Here is a 15780-nt window from a genome sequence, read left to right as displayed (position 1 = left end):
CTGCGTCCAGCTTCTTCTTCGTGGCAAAAAAGGACGGAGGCTTGCGGCCATGCATCGATTATCGTTCCCTCAACAAGATCACAGTTAAGTTCAGATATCCCCTTCCTCTCATCCCAGCAGCCCTCGAACACCTCTGTGGTGCCACTGTGTTCACCAAGTTGGACCTCCGCAGCGTGTACAACCTCATCCGGATACGTGAGGGGGACGAGTGGAAGACTGCCTTCATTACCCCTACTGGTCACTATGAATACCTCGTCATGCCGTATGGATTGGTAAACGCCCCCTCCGTATTCCAGGATTTCATCCATGAGGTGCTCCGGGAGTTTCTCCATCGATTCGTCCTAGTGTACATCGACGACATCCTCATCTACTCCCGGAGCCAGGCCGAACATCGCCAACGCGTTGCGGAGGTCCTCAACCGTCTACGTCAGTACCATCTATTCCTCAAGGCCGAAAAGTGTTCTTTCCACCAATCTTCAGTTTCCTTCCTGGGATACCACATTGATCACCGTGGCATCCGGATGGACGAGAGGAAGGTGGAATCCATCACAACCTGGCCAGAACCCACCACTATAAAAGAACTCCAGCACTTCCTAGGTTTCTCCAATTTCTATCGACGATTCATCAAAGGTTACAGTTCCATCACTCATCCACTCACCAGCATGTTACGCAACAAGCCCAAGTCTCTGTCCTGGACCCCGGCAGCCACCAACGCCTTCTGCCACCTTAAGAAAGCCTTCACCACCGCTCCCCTCCTAGTCCATCCAGACCCGGAAAAGCCCTTCGTCGTGGAGGTGGACGCCTCCACAACCGGAGTGGGAGCGGTGTTGTCTCAGCAGCAGGGGACGCCAAGTAGACTCCACCCATGCGCCTTCTTCTCCCGTAAGCTCAGCCCGGCGGAGGTCAACTACTCCATCGGTGACAGGGAACTTCTCGCAGTCAAGCTTGCCTTGGAAGAGTGGAGGCTTTGGTTGGAGGGAGGCAAACATGTGTTCCTGGTGCTTACTGATCATAAAAACCTTGAGTATCTTCGATCAGCCAAGAGACTAAACCCCAGACAAGCCCGTTGGGCCCTGTTCTTCTCCCGCTTCAATTACACCATCTCCTATCGTCCCGGTACCAAGAATCTTAAAGCTGATGCTCTCGCCCGTCTTCATGCCCCTGACGAACAGATCGAAGAACCAGAACCCATTATTCCAAGCTCCCTCATTGTAAGTCCTATTACCTGGTCCGAAGAAACCATTCCCTCCTCCAATGCCTCCACAAACCCTCCGCCGGGCTGTCCACCTGGCTTGCTGTACCTCACTCGGACACGACGCACTCCCACCATTCACTCGGCTCACACGTCACTCGGTACTGGTCACCCGGGGGTCAATGAAACCCTCTCGTTGCTAAAAGAACGCTTCTGGTGGCCAGGGATGGCAAAGGATGTCAGAAGGTACGTGCAGGGCTGTAGGGAGTGTGCCATTTCCAAGTCTCCACGTCATCTTCCAGCTGGTAAGCTCCTTCCTCTGCCCGTTCCAGAACGCCCATGGTCACACCTAGGAGTAGATTTCATCACTGACCTGCCGGTCTCAGACTGTAATACCACCATCCTAGTGGTAGTAGATCGGTTCTCCAAGTCATGTCGTCTGATCCCACTCCCAGGTCTGCCTACTGCCATGGAAACAGCTGAAACACTCTTCAATCAAGTTTTTAGATACTTCGGAGTACCTGAAGATATAGTATCTGACCGAGGTCCCCAGTTCATATCCCGAGTATGGAGATCGTTCTTCTCGCTCCTAGGTGTGGCCGTTAGCCTGACGTCGGGGTACCATCCACAGTCGAACGGGCAGACGGAAAGGAAGGTACAGGAAATTGGCCGCTTCCTACGTACCTTCTGTCATGACCACCAGGACTCTTGGAACCAGTTCCTAGGTTGGGCCGAGTACGCCCAAAACTCCCTGAAGCAGTCGACCACTGGACTCACCCCATTCCAATGCGTACTCGGCTTCCAACCTCCACTGTTCCCCTGGGATGGGGAACCCTCCGACGTTCCTGCTGTGGACTACTGGTTCCGAGAGAGCGAGAGGGTCTGGGACTCAGCTCACCATCAGTTGCAGCGGGCCCTGCGCAGACGCAGGATGGTCGTGGATTTTCGGCGTTCTGACACCCCCGTCTTCCAACCTGGTCAGTTGGTGTGGCTTTCTACCCGAGACATCAGAATGCGTCTGCCTTGCAAAAAGCTGAGTCCCAGGTTCATTGGCCCGTTCCCCATCATCAAGCAGGTCAACCCGGTCACATATCAACTCCGTCTGCCACAAGGGTATCGTATTCATCCTACTTTCCATGTTTCACTACTCAAAGCTCACCATCCCTCTGTTTCCCCCACAGGACCTGACGTAGTTCCCGCCGAACCCCCCCTTCCACTCATCCTGGAGGACGGTACGGCCTACAAGGTCAATGAGATCTTGAACTCCCGACGTCGCGGTGGTCAGCTGGAATATCTTGTGGATTGGGAAGGATATGGTCCCGAGGAACGCTCCTGGGTCCCAAGGAACGACATTTTAGATCCCAGTTTACTCCAGACATTCCACGACAGTCATCCTGAGAAGCCAGCTCCGCGGGGTAGAGGACGACCACCACGGCGTCGGGGTTCTCGGCCCGGGGGGGGTACTGTCACAGACACGTCAGGTTCCACCCTTCACCAATCACAGCGCACTCCATCCCCAGAGTACTGATCACTATCACCTGCACCTCATCATGGCACTCATCACCAGCACCATAAGAAGCACACGCACACAGCACTCCACGTCCGGTCTCGTTCGCATATACTGCTACCTATGCTTACCTCAAGGACTCTCCTATCGTTACTACCTGTCTCCAGCGTGTATCCCTCCTTCCGTGTTTCCTGTCTGCTGTGTGGGTGTGTTCCTGTCCGTCCCTCTGACCTCCAGCGATCTCTAGTCTCCAGCGATCTCCAGTCTCCAGCAATCTCCAGGCTCCAGCGTCATTCTACCTTCTATGCAAAAGACAGTAACTCTCTCACTCATATCACCTTCCTTACTACCATCAACCGCTTAACTCACCTGCTCCACTTCCCATGCTCTACTGTGGTCAATAAACTCCCATTCCTGTTAACACCTGTGTCTGCCTCCTGTCTACATGTAACATTATGTAAGTCAGAATGTTTTATATTTACTTCAGTCACTGTCACTATGGCTACTACAGGTGTTATCTTCAGCTACTGTAAAAATAGAAAAGGCTGGCCTGTAAGCTTGTATGAGCAGGACAATTAGAATCAGATCCGTTAGTAAATGTATTTAATAAATATTATATATTTGTATTTTTATAAATATATATGTAGTCAAATTTATAACTAAAACTAAAAACATTAAAAACATTTGTGTTGCTTGAAATAAAATATCTAAAATAAAATATTAAAAAATATTATATTTATTTCAGCTAGTTGCCAAACTATTTATGTACTAAAATAACTAAAACTGAAACAAAATTAATAAAAACTATATATAACTAAAAAAAAATATATAAAAATGACAAAAGCAAAACAAAATGACTAAAGTACAGGTAATTATGGTAAATATAAAAATAAAAACTAATTAAAAATATTAATACAATTAATAATATATCATAATACTGAAACAACATGATTGTAACTATAATCCTATAATAATGTTTTCTTTAACAAAATTTTTTTTTACTGAGATTTGCACAGAAGAGAAGATATCTTTCAGGAGTTTAATATTTTGTCTGTTTTTTAGGAGAAGAGAAAGAGGGAGGCTGAGATTGAGAACAAAAGAAGACAACTGGAGGATGACCGTAGACAACTCCAGCATCTCAAGGTATCAAGACATAACAGCTGATATGTTTTCAGAAGCAGAGCAGGTGTGTGTTTTCCACTGTCACTGTGTCATCATTCAGACTGCTGTCAGAGGCTTTCACCCAGAGGTTAAAGGGTTAGTTCACCCAAAAATGAAAATTCTGTCATTAATTACTTACCCTCATGTCGTTCGACACCCGTAAGACCTCCGTTCATCTTCGGAACAGAAATTAAGATATTTTAGTTGAAATCTGATGGCTCTGAAAGGCCTCCATTGGCACAATGCACGGATCACTCTCAAGACCCTTAAAAGGTACTAAAGACGTCGTTACAAAGTCCATCTCACTACAGTGGTTCTAAAATAACTTTATGAATCGGCAAGAATAGTTTTTGTGCGCAAAAAAACGACATGAAGCTTCGAAGCGTTATGAATCAGTGAGTCGATTCAGCAGTTTGGATCGCCAAATTTCAGCAGTTTGGCGGTTTGACACGCAATCCGAATCATGATTCGACTCACTGATTCATAACGCTTCGAAGCTTCATGATGCCTTGTTTTGAAATCGTCATCACTATATAAGTCGTTATTTAGGGTTTTTTTGCGCACAAAAACTATTCTCGCCGATTCATAAAGTTATTTTAGAACCACTGTAGTGAGATGGACTTTGTAACGACGTCTTTAGTACCTTTTAAGGGTCTTGAGAGTGAACCGTGCATTGTGCCAATGGAGGCCTTTCAGAGCCATCAGATTTCAACTAAAATATCTTCATTTGTTTTTCGAAGATGAACGGAGGTCTTACGGGTGTCGAACGACATGAGGGTAAGTAATTAATGACAGAATTTTCATTTTTGGGTGAACTAACCCTTTAAGAGTCAGGGTTCCGTGGCGTCTCTTCCTTATGTAATTTACGGTCACACACTTCAAATTTCTATTTAAAGCCCTAGTGTTGAAATTCATAATGTGAGAATGATTTTGTGAGATTTTGAAGTTGCTGAAAGGAGAGGGGGGGTTTTAACAGCAGTTTCCTGTTTGAGGGGACAAGGGAAAAAAATCTGTATCCTCCCTTTAAGTAAAGTTCTGCCTTATGTTAAGTCAGGCCCTCTCACAAATTTTCACAAGTTTTAAAAGGCTCATGTACATTCTCTGGAATCATGAGAGCCTTTAACTTTTTATTACCAATTTTAATTAATGCATTTAAATGAATCCTCATGCTACGTATAAGGAAGTTGTCATAGCAACTGTCTGCCTTGGTAAGAAAACATTGTTAACTGCAGTCTGCATTTTGTCAGCAACTATAGAGGCACCAAATGGAAGAGCATTTTTCAGTACATTTCCAAAGCAAAAATACAGCCTCACTCCATTCTGTTTAGACCTAAATTTAAGTTGTCTCTGCAAATTAAACCTGGATACACTGTTAACCCTAATAATGAGATGAGTCCAAGGGTGTAGGTTTGATTTTGACATGGGAGGGGACTTAAAAGTCCCCCATTTTTGCATTCATGATAGACTTTTGACCGCAATTTCATCTCATCTAAAGCCTTTATTCATATGGTAGCCAACTCATTTATAGCATAGTTTTGATTATGTAAACCAACAACATTACAGTTTAGCTTTCTGTACTTCATGAGAGACTTTGTAAGGTAAGTAATGACACCAAGGAGGCAGTTTAACGTTAACTAAATTACTCTATCTATAGTGCAGTCGTTAATTGGCACGGTGTGAATTACACAGTGCGCTCTTGCACAATTAGCGCACTTAATGATGCTGTGCATTAGGGATATGCGCTTAATTGTAATTGATTTTTGATTTTGGCTTCCAACGATTATGAAAACAAGATAATCGAGGTAAAACGATTATTGTGCCGCTTCTGCATTCCGTCTAGCGCACTTTCTTTCCTTCGTTACTCCCTAAAAGCCCAAACTTAACATCCAAATCAGCCAAATAAGTGTGTTGTAAAATGCAGTCTACTGTTGATAAACTGTGGGACATGTTTGATATTAAACAGTGTTATTAAATGTGCATTAAGCCGAAAAAGTGACACTGTCAAAGGCAGCTTTCTGTGCATGCGCTCTGAAGCTGAAAGTATACTATAAATCGAGCGTTTGAAGCGAAATAGACGCGTGTTCAAGGCGCTCCAGGAGAAAATATGTCATTAAACACCACTCTGCCTCTTTTCATTTTCATTAGAAATATATATTAAACATTAATAGCCACACAAATGTGGTCCAGGCAACTCCTACACTATCTTCACTGCATTTAAATATCCTTAAAAAATAAAAGTTATGAAGCTTCTCTTTGCCCTCAGTCAAAACGATTTAGCAGGCAACAAATTATAGATTCATGACACCAAAGATCGGCCGTTAGATCCACACAAGACGAACCACTACAGGACATCAGAGCCAGCGGCAAACGTCAGAAGGACTAGCCGAGGAAAGGCTGCTCTCGCCAGGGTTAATGAGCGCTGAGTGCCCGGTGATCGCTTGGATCTCACAACTCCAAAAACACAAGATTATTTTTTTTAAATAGGCGCCCTCTTTATAAATAAACCACAGATTTGAGCTTTAAACAAATATATTCCCACCAAATATATTCCCACCAGTCCTAAAACTACATTTTGTGACACAATAATAGTATTTTTAAATTATGCAGGGTTTCTCATCACGTCACTTCACCACGTGACAGCAGCAAGCAGGCTCCTGATTGGTTAACATGTCGTGAATTGACGCCAAAGTTCCGATTTTCCAACAACTCGCTTCAAACGCGTGAATGCACAAAAAACACCACTCGCGTGTAACGTGCATATCGCGCAAGACGCTCAATTCGCGTCCAATTCGCATCATTCTGATCGTGAACTGGACGTGCGGATGAGTCGGAATCGCGTCTATCATCCCGCAGGACCTCCAGACGCGCGTCAACGCGCCTTTCCATTGACTTAACATGGAAATCACTTGCGCCAGATGCTCTATTCGCGTTCGTTGTGAACGCAGCATTAAGGAAATGTACACAGTTGAGAAAGAAAACGTGTATGTAACAGTATACTTGATCTGTGCATTAGCTCTTAAAGTAACAGCAGCCTAATACCTGATGCAGTCTGTCATTAATGTTAATCAAACAACAAATGACAAAGGAAAATCACTCACTGAACTTGACTGAATAACGTAAGTAGATTTAATAAGGTTAATCTATATTTAATCTATATTTAATGTGTATAGTAAGACTATGTAGTGTTTTACATTTGATTATTACATTTTTGTTGAAGGCTATTACTTATCTGAATACCACTGTTAGTACATCTTCCTGAAAAGTTTATTTAATTAGTATTATTTTTTGTAATGATTTTTGTAATTTTTGTATTTTTTGTAATTCTTTGTTCTTATTGTATTGCTGACTGCTTACTTGTCTTATTTAATTATTTTGAGGACCTTTTCTTACATTAGTTAACCTGGTATTAGTTTTTGCTGAAGTATAAATTTTTGTGTGAAATTTCACTGATATGTAAAATTACTCATATCATGAAATCGTCTCGGTTACGTATGGTAACCCTCGTTCCCTGAAGGAGGGAACGGAGACGTACGTCGGACGTACCGACGAATTGGGATCACTTCTGGGAGCCCCTATCAGCTTCGAGCTATCTAGAACCGGCCAATGAACAATTGGCGTGCGAGATTTGCATCTCGCGCTCCGCCCCGCGCCGCGGGTATAAACAGGAAGCGAGAGCGAATGCACGCTGTTTTTCACTGAGGAGCCACACGTAGTGGCTCGACCTGCAGTGATGGTACAGCAACTGTGGCGACGGGACGTACGTCTCCGTTCCCTCCTTCAGGGAACGAGGGTTACCATACGTAACCGAGACGTTCCCATTCAGTCGGTCACGTTCGACGTACGTCGGACGTACCGACGAATTGGGATCCCCTATGGAAAACGCCATAGTTACTACCACTTCCAGCGCCCAGCGATGAGCCCCACAGACCCCGATCTGATGCGGGCGGGTAGGTTCACGCAGGGAGAGTCAAAGCTGCTGTTCCGCAAGACCCACTCAGCTGACTGTATTGGATAACGCTGGGAAAGCGTGCCTGTGAAGGCAGCTGCGGAAGCCACATCATGCCCAGAGGGAGTTAACATGTGGAGAATACACGTATGGGCTGGCCGTGGGCAGCACAACATACGGAAGTCCCAGGGGTGGCCCCGGCCAATTCGTGGAGGGGGAACAACACGTACCTGGGACGGCAGAGGAACTCTGCCGAGGGAAAGACACGGGCTCGCCGTAGGGAGCCGTACCGTGGAAGAATACACATATGGGACCGCCGTGGGGGTCACTACATACGGAACCCAGCCTAACACAAGTTCCACCAATGCATACGAGTGTTAGACCTGGCGTCGAACGCTCCGCCACGTCTGACTGCCGCGGGTTGCGGAGGACTCAACAGGGTTCGCCGATCCGGGGAACTCGACTGGAGCAGAATAAGCGCACGCATCCGTCTACCATAGGGGAGGGAATGGCGCAGCAAGCCGACACTAGAACGGGCACTTCGGTGTTACTGACTATGGGAAGTGAGCACACAGGAAGAAACCGGCTCTACACGGAGGCTATAGAATCTAGCGAACGTGTTAGGTGTCGCCCAGCCCGCAGCTCTACAATATCTGTCAGCGAGGCGCCACGAGCCAGCGCCCAGGAAGAGGCAACACCCCTAGTGGAGTGGGCTCTTAACCCGAGCGGGCAGGGCACGTCTTGGGACTGATAAGCCAAGACGATGGCATCCACTATCCAGTGGGCCATCCTCTGCTTGGAGACAGCCTTTCCCTTCTGCTGTCCTCCGTAACAGACGAAGAGCTGCTCTGAGGTCCTGAAGCTTTGCGTTCTGTCCACGTAAGTCCGGAGAGCACGGACGGGACAGAGAAAAGCTAGGGCTGGGTCTGCCTCCTCCGAAGGCAGCGCTTGCAGGCTCACCACTTGGTCCCGGAAGGGAGTAGCGGGAACCTTGGGCACGTATCCAGGCCGGGGTCTCATGATCACATGAGAGTTACCGGGCCCGAATTCCAGGCACGATTCGTCGACCGAAAATGCCTGCAGGTCCCCTACCCTCTTGATGGAGGCCAACGCAATCAGGAGTATAGTCTTTAACGACAGGATTTTTAACTCAGCTGACTGCAGAGGCTCAAAGGGTTCTCTCTGTAGTGCAGTAAGCACCAGAGCTAAGTCCCAAGAGGGTATAGAGGGAGGACGAGGCGGATTTAATCTCCTCGCTCCCCTAAGGAACCTGACGATCAGATCGTGCTTACCTAGAGATTTCCCATCTACGAGCTCATGATTAGCGGCGACATAGACCTTGAGGGTGGAGGGAGACAGCCTTCGCTCCAACCCATCCTGTAGAAAGGTAAGCACAGATGCGATCGAACATCTTCGGGGGTCTTCTCGGCGAGAAGAGCACCAATCGACGAACAGGTTCCACTTCAACGCATAGAGGCGCCTCGTAGAGCGGGCTCTAGCGGAAGTGATGGTGTCAACTACCGCTCGCGGTAGGTCACCTAGAACCTCCGCGTCCCGTCCAGGGACCAGACATGGAGTTTCCAGAGGTCTGGACGCGGGTGCCAGGGTGCCCCGTCTCTGAGTCAGGAGGTCCTGCCTCAGAGGAATGGGCCAGGGAGGTGCTGTCGCAAGGAGCACTAGTTCCAGGAACCAAGTCCGGTTGGGCCAATACGGAGCGACCAACAGGACCTGCTCCTCGTCCTCCCTGACTTTGCACAGTGTCTGCGCAAGAAGGCTCACTGGGGGAAACGCATACTTGCGTTCTTCCCGGGGCCAGCTGTGGGCCAGGGCATCCGACCAGAGGGTCCCCTCGGTCAAGGAATAAAACCACTGACAGTGGGTCGTCTCTGGGGAGGCAAACAGGTCTACCTGTGCGGCCCCGAAACGACTCCAGATTAGCTGGACCGCCTGGGGATGGAGTCGCCATTCTCGCGGAAGTACCTGCTGACGTGACAGCTCGTCGGCCGCACGATTGAGCAGGCCCGGAATGTGAATAGCACGAAGCGACCTCAGATGCTTCTGACTCCATAAGAGGAGATGGCGGGCGAGTTGCGACATGCGACGGGAGCGTAGACCACCCTGTTTGTTGATGTACGCTACGGCCGCAGTGTTGTCCGTCCGGACCAGAACGCGCTTGCCTCCGAGCGGCACTTTGAAGCGGCTGAGTGCAAGACGAACTGCTAACAACTCGAGGCAATTGATATGCCATTGCAGCTGAGGCCCCGTCCACAGGCCCGAAGCTGCAAGCCCGTTGTACGTGGCACCCCAACCCGTGGATGAGGCATCCGTGGAGACAACGGAGTGCCTGGACACTTGTTCTAGGGGGATTCCCGCCTGGAGAAACAAGGGGTCCGACCACGGGCCGAAGGTTTGGCGGCACCTCGGAGTCACTTGGACGCGGAGGGAACCGCTGTGCCACGCCCATCTCGGGACTCGATCGAGTAGCCAGCGTTGAAGCGGTCTCATATGAAGCAATCCGAGCGGCGTTACTGCAGCTGCGGATGCCATATGCCCCAGGAGCCTCTGAAAATGTTTCAGTGGAACCGCTGTCCTGCCTTTGAACGAATTCAGGCAGTTCAACACCGACTGGACGCGCTCCTCGGTGAGGCGCGCAGTCATGGCGACCGAGTCTATCTCCATACCGAGAAAAGAGATCCTCTGCGTGGGGCAGAGTTTGCTCTTCTCCCAGTTGACCCGAAGTCCCAACTGGCTGAGGTGACTGAGCACCTTGTCCCTGTGTTCGCACAACTGCCCTCGCGACTGGGCAAGAATCAGCCAGTCGTCGAGGTAGTTGAGGATGCGAACACCATGCTCTCTCATGGGAGCAATGGCCGCCTCCGCAACCTTCGTAAAGACGCGGGGCGAGAGGGACAGGCCGAAGGGTAAGACGCGGTACTGACATACCCGTCCCTCGAACGCGAAGCGCAGAAAGGGCCGGTCGAGGGGAAACGAGAATGAAAGTACGCGTCCTTCAGGTCGATCGCTGCAAACCAATCTTGGGGACGGACGCACCTGAAGATGTGCTTCTGCGTTAGCATTCTGAACGGCAGCCTGTGAAGGGACCGGTTCAAGAACCGCAGGTCCAAGACCGGCCATAACCCGCCGCCTTTCTTGGGTACAATGAAGTACGGGCTGTAGAACCCGGACCTCATATCGGCTGGAGGGACCGGCTCCATCGCGTCCTTCGCCAGTAGGACTGCGATCTCCGCCCGGAGCACGGGGGCGTTCTCCTTCGCTACTGGAAAGTGAACGCCCCCAAACTTAGGGGGACGCCTGGCGAACTGAATCGCATAGCCGAGTCTGATGGTACGGCCCCGAGACGGGCTGGGAAGCTCTAGCCAGGCTTCCAGACACCGAGCAAGGGGATTAACCACAGACGTACCCGCAGCGGGGCAGCGACGCGGAATGCAGGGATCCGACTCGGACGGCATGGAGCGGCCCGAAGTGGGATCTGAGTGTGCTGTGCAACACTTACCTGCGTCCGCGGAGGGGGCGTGCGAGTGTGGGGAGGCCGCTTGAGTGCGTTCCCACAGCCGGCGCCCCCTGCTGGCGAAGGGAGAGGCGTCTGAGGGTGGCGAGGCATGGGAGCGTCGACCACCGCCAAGCGCGCTCCCAAATGAAGGAGGGGCTGAGCGTGGCAAGGCTTTGTGGCGTTGCACACGGTCTGCCTCACCTCCTTCCTCAGCGGGGAACAAGAGTGGCGAGGCATAGCGTCACGCACTGTTGTCCACGCACCGCTGAGAAGAGGGGAATGAGAGTGGCGAGGCTTTGTAGCGTCACACACACTGCCATTCTCGCCCTCTTGTGGGGAGGGGAATGAAAGCGGCGAGGCTCTGTAGCGTCACACGCTGCCATTCCTGAACTCCCGAGACCCAGAGGTATTGGAACTGCTCTTTTTTTTTTTTTTTTTTTTGGTACCACTGGCTGTTTTTAACATCAGTGGCGGAACAGAATTACTAATAGTTTTCCACCCGGCCCTCCTCCGGGGAAGAACAGTTCCAGACCAAATCCGGGTCAATTGTGCTTCTGGACCAGGGTGGACATCGTCTAGCCAAGGGCCAGCGCTGTGCGCAGCTCAACCTCAGCTCAGAACTACCCTTGTGCACTAAGCAGGGCGGAGGTGGCCTGCCAGTGGCACTGCCACCCCACCGATGAGGGTAGTGAGAGAGAGGAAAACTTTATACAGATTATGGCCCTATTGGTGTTCCATATTTTGGCACCAATAGTTCCACAATGCCAAAGCCTTCCAATGCACATCCGAAAAAAGGCAAGGGGCAGGCAAGGCGATTTACGCGTTGCACTATGCCTCAGCCATCCGGGAAAGCATCGCTGTCAAGTATGAATCTGATTCAGCACGAGCGCCCACTATTACGGTGGGAATCTCAGCATCATCTTCATTTTCAACACATAACAGCCCTCTCTCCGATGCAGCGATTGACATCTGTCCTCTGCTAGAGCCCCAAATGAAATGCTAGGTCCCCTTTCAAGGACCAGCAATCCCATCTGTAAGCTACCAGCAGACACGTGAGACAGTGGGCGTGGCCGTGAGACGGCACACGGCGCGCTGAACACTCAAGCCCTTATGAAAAAGGCAAGACGAACAGCGCGCCGACGTGGCCATGCTCTCGTGAGAGAGCATAGACCACCCACGAACACAGTCTCAACATGCTTGCGATGCGATAGAGGAGTGAGGGGCCCACAGAGATGTACGCGGCGGGGAAGCCTCACTGTAATCCTCAGGCCACCCAGGCTTATCAGCCAAAATAGTCCCCCCTCTGGTGCACCAGAAAAGAGACTAGATCGGGGTATAAGCGAAGGGACTCAACCCCGTTTGAGGCATCATAGTCTCGACCGCGCATCGGAGGCGCCGAGTGACGCGCGCAGAGTTGCCGTGGCAACCCGCGCTGTCACCCGGCAGCCAGACGGCACACGGCGCGCTGAACACTCAAACCCTCACGCGGAAGGTGAGATGACCAGCGCGTCGACGTGATCCCGTTCCCCTGGGAGAACATGGATCACCCACGACACAGTCTCAACATGTTTATGCGAGATGGATCGTGGCCGTCAGGACAGGAAACAACCGCATCCAGAAACGCACGAGTGGTAAGACATCTTGAAAAAGACGGCACGTCACCCGTGAAGCTCTTTTGTGAGGAAAACGCTCTGTGCTGAAGCACTCAGGGGGAAACGCGACAGCGCACGGGATTGTTACTCAGCAGGAAAACGCTCTACCCAGACCAACAGGTTGCTGTGATAACAGCAGTTTTTCTGCACTCAGAGGCAGCTCGATGAGTTCAGCGCGATCCCACTGAAAGGTGCCGTTTCTCCAACACGCGTCCTCCTCTGGCTTTCCGGTGTCTGTAGACAGTCTTGCTGATAGCAGCGAAAAATACTCGTCTTGAATGAAGAGAGTGAGTCCTTCATACGCCTGTGTGGCTCCGAAGTGAATGACAGCGTGCATTCGCTCTCGCTTCCTGTTTATACCCGCGGCGCGGGGCGGAGCGCGAGATGCAAATCTCGCACGCCAATTGTTCATTGGCCGGTTCTAGATAGCTCGAAGCTGATAGGGGCTCCCAGAAGTGATCCCAATTCGTCGGTACGTCCGACGTACGTCGAACGTGACCGACTGAATGGGAAAGGATAATATCGCCCACCAATAATCTTGTTAAATAATCATGATTTCAATATTGACCAAAAATAATCGTGATTATGGTTTTTGTCATAATCGAGCAGCCCTACTGTACATCACTTTATTTAAATATTAAAAATTAATTGGACCAAAGATGATTCTGAAAGAAAACCCGCCTGGGTGTCTACTGACCTTATGCGCCAGAGAAGCAAGCGTGCAGCCATCTTTAGAATTTGTGTTTGAACTTCTGTATATTTCTATGGCATGGCTGTCGAAGAGTAATTAGCTGTTGAAGTGTAAGTTATTTAAGTTATCATTTCAAAATTGCCGGTTCATTCATAAACAGGTAAGATCTTACCTTCATGCTGTGGAAATACTAACTGGAAGACAGAACACAAGGAGCGCAGCACTGAAAAGGGGCGGGGTTACAAAAGGTCTATAATAACGAACATAACTTTTCCACAGTTCAGTACAGGCATCAGAACCATGTCTCCACGCAGCAGATCTTCACTTGTGTGTCAGGGATTCCTGCCCCTGTTTTAACTCCTTTACACATTTTAGAAGCTCTTCACGAGTTCTCAGATGGTCAAAATACCATCATATGTAGGCTACGCACATACAACCAGCCCATTTATCCCTGCACACAGCAATGTTTTGGATGTTTGGTAAGTTCCGTCTCAAAATATGCACTAAATATTTTATAATATATGTCATAAAAGCCGACCAATCAGGTTGTGAAAGTATCCCTATCTGTTTAGGTTTGGAATCTTTTGGTTTAAATGACTGGTAATGAATTGGTAAAAATGGCAATCTGAATGCTAATCGGACCAAATTACTAAATTAAATTTTCCGGTCCGGACCAAATTAATCAAGTGAACCAAACTACAAGTGTGAACACACCCTAAAGCCCAATTTATACTTCTGCGTCGAGTGTACGCCGTAGCTACATCGTAGGCTGTGTGTTGCACGCGTAGCCTACGACATATCCTGATGTGCACCTCTCCAAAAATGTAACAACGTGTCAATTCTACACGGACCGCACAAGCTGTGATTGGTCTGCCAGAACCCCTCCCTCAAGGGTTCACATGCTCCCTCTGCATGCGTAACTGCACGTCGACGCGGAAATGGTGCAGAAGTATGAATGAAAATCGGCGCGTAGCCCACGGCGTACACTCTAAAAAAAAAGGTTCTATATGGCACCAAAAATGGTTCTTGGCTCGTAATCATAGGGGAACCTTTTTTAGTGCTATATAGCACCAATTTTGGTGCTTCAGTGGTTCGTCAGCGGTTCTTCATTTTTGGTACCATATAGAACATTTTCTTTTAGAGTGTAGAGGCTACGGTGCAGGTCCGACGCAGAAGTATAAATTTGCCTTAACTCTCATTAGAGTAATAGTAGACTGTCTGGTTAAAATCAGCTAACACTTTGTGATGGTCCCCCAACAGACTAACACCTAACCCAAATCTAAGTCTACTTCAGTCTACTAATAATTTAATGAGAGTTAGCTGACATGTAGTGGGCCATCGAAATAAACTGTAACCGATTTTGCTGCCAAGTAAGTTAAACATACCTGTTTGAGTATTGGTATTTTAAGTAATCTTTAATCTTAAAAATCTAGTTTTTAATGTTGTTTATATGTCTATGGGGTGTTTTAATATGCTTTAAGACAAACTATGTGCAAACTCAGAAGTCAACACCGTTGCAGAGTATTTTCTCTTTAAAACTGCAGTAAAACAAAAAAAAGACTCAAAATCACAGTGTGCTCTACGTCACAAACTTCTGTGCCTACCAATCACAACAACGTGCGGGGGGCTTTAGCATATCATCATTACTATGCTGCGAAGCAGGGGAGTCTCAAGAGAAGCCAGGTTGTCCTGGAATATTTTTCTGTTGATACATTTAGCAATATAGCGGTTGAATTATATATATATGATGTATATTATGATGCTATCATGAACTTTCTCCACTGACATTCTAAGTTGTTCAAAGCATTTCTGATTTTAGAAGGCAGAGGTATGGTGAACAGGAATATGATTTGTGCAACATTAGCAACACATTATTAGCTGTTTGATAACGTAGTCGAGCCTTTAAAATGAAGATACCAAATAAAAAATTTGTTAAGAACCAATGCAGAATCTAAAAGGATATTAAGATATCTTTAATACTTCTTGAGTTACAGAAAAAAACAAAATCTGAATGCCATCTTTCTGAAGTCATTTTTACACCCCTCTAATTTGGCTCCAAATCTCAGGTAAAAATTGTCATTTTGACCCCCATCTACAAAATAGTGGATTACTCAGTAAAT

At 48.4% G+C, this 15780-nt stretch overlaps 1 protein-coding gene across 2 annotated transcripts in view; it reads left to right on the top strand.

Moving 5' to 3' along the window:
• palm1b (paralemmin 1b) overlaps positions 1-15780 on the top strand; it is a 34347-nt gene that overhangs the window by 10630 nt on the left and 7937 nt on the right. For both annotated transcript variants that reach the window (XM_079819256.1, XM_079819255.1), the window contains exon 3: positions 3762-3842. In XM_079819256.1, the coding sequence (XP_079675382.1) occupies positions 3762-3842 (81 nt within the window). The remainder of the gene's footprint in view (positions 1-3761; positions 3843-15780) is intronic.

Source organism: Gobio gobio, assembly GCF_949357685.1.
Source record: "Gobio gobio genome assembly, chromosome: 6".
In the NCBI taxonomy this organism is placed as follows: Eukaryota; Metazoa; Chordata; class Actinopteri; order Cypriniformes; family Gobionidae; genus Gobio; species Gobio gobio.
This window is presented reverse-complemented; position numbering and strand designations above follow the sequence as displayed.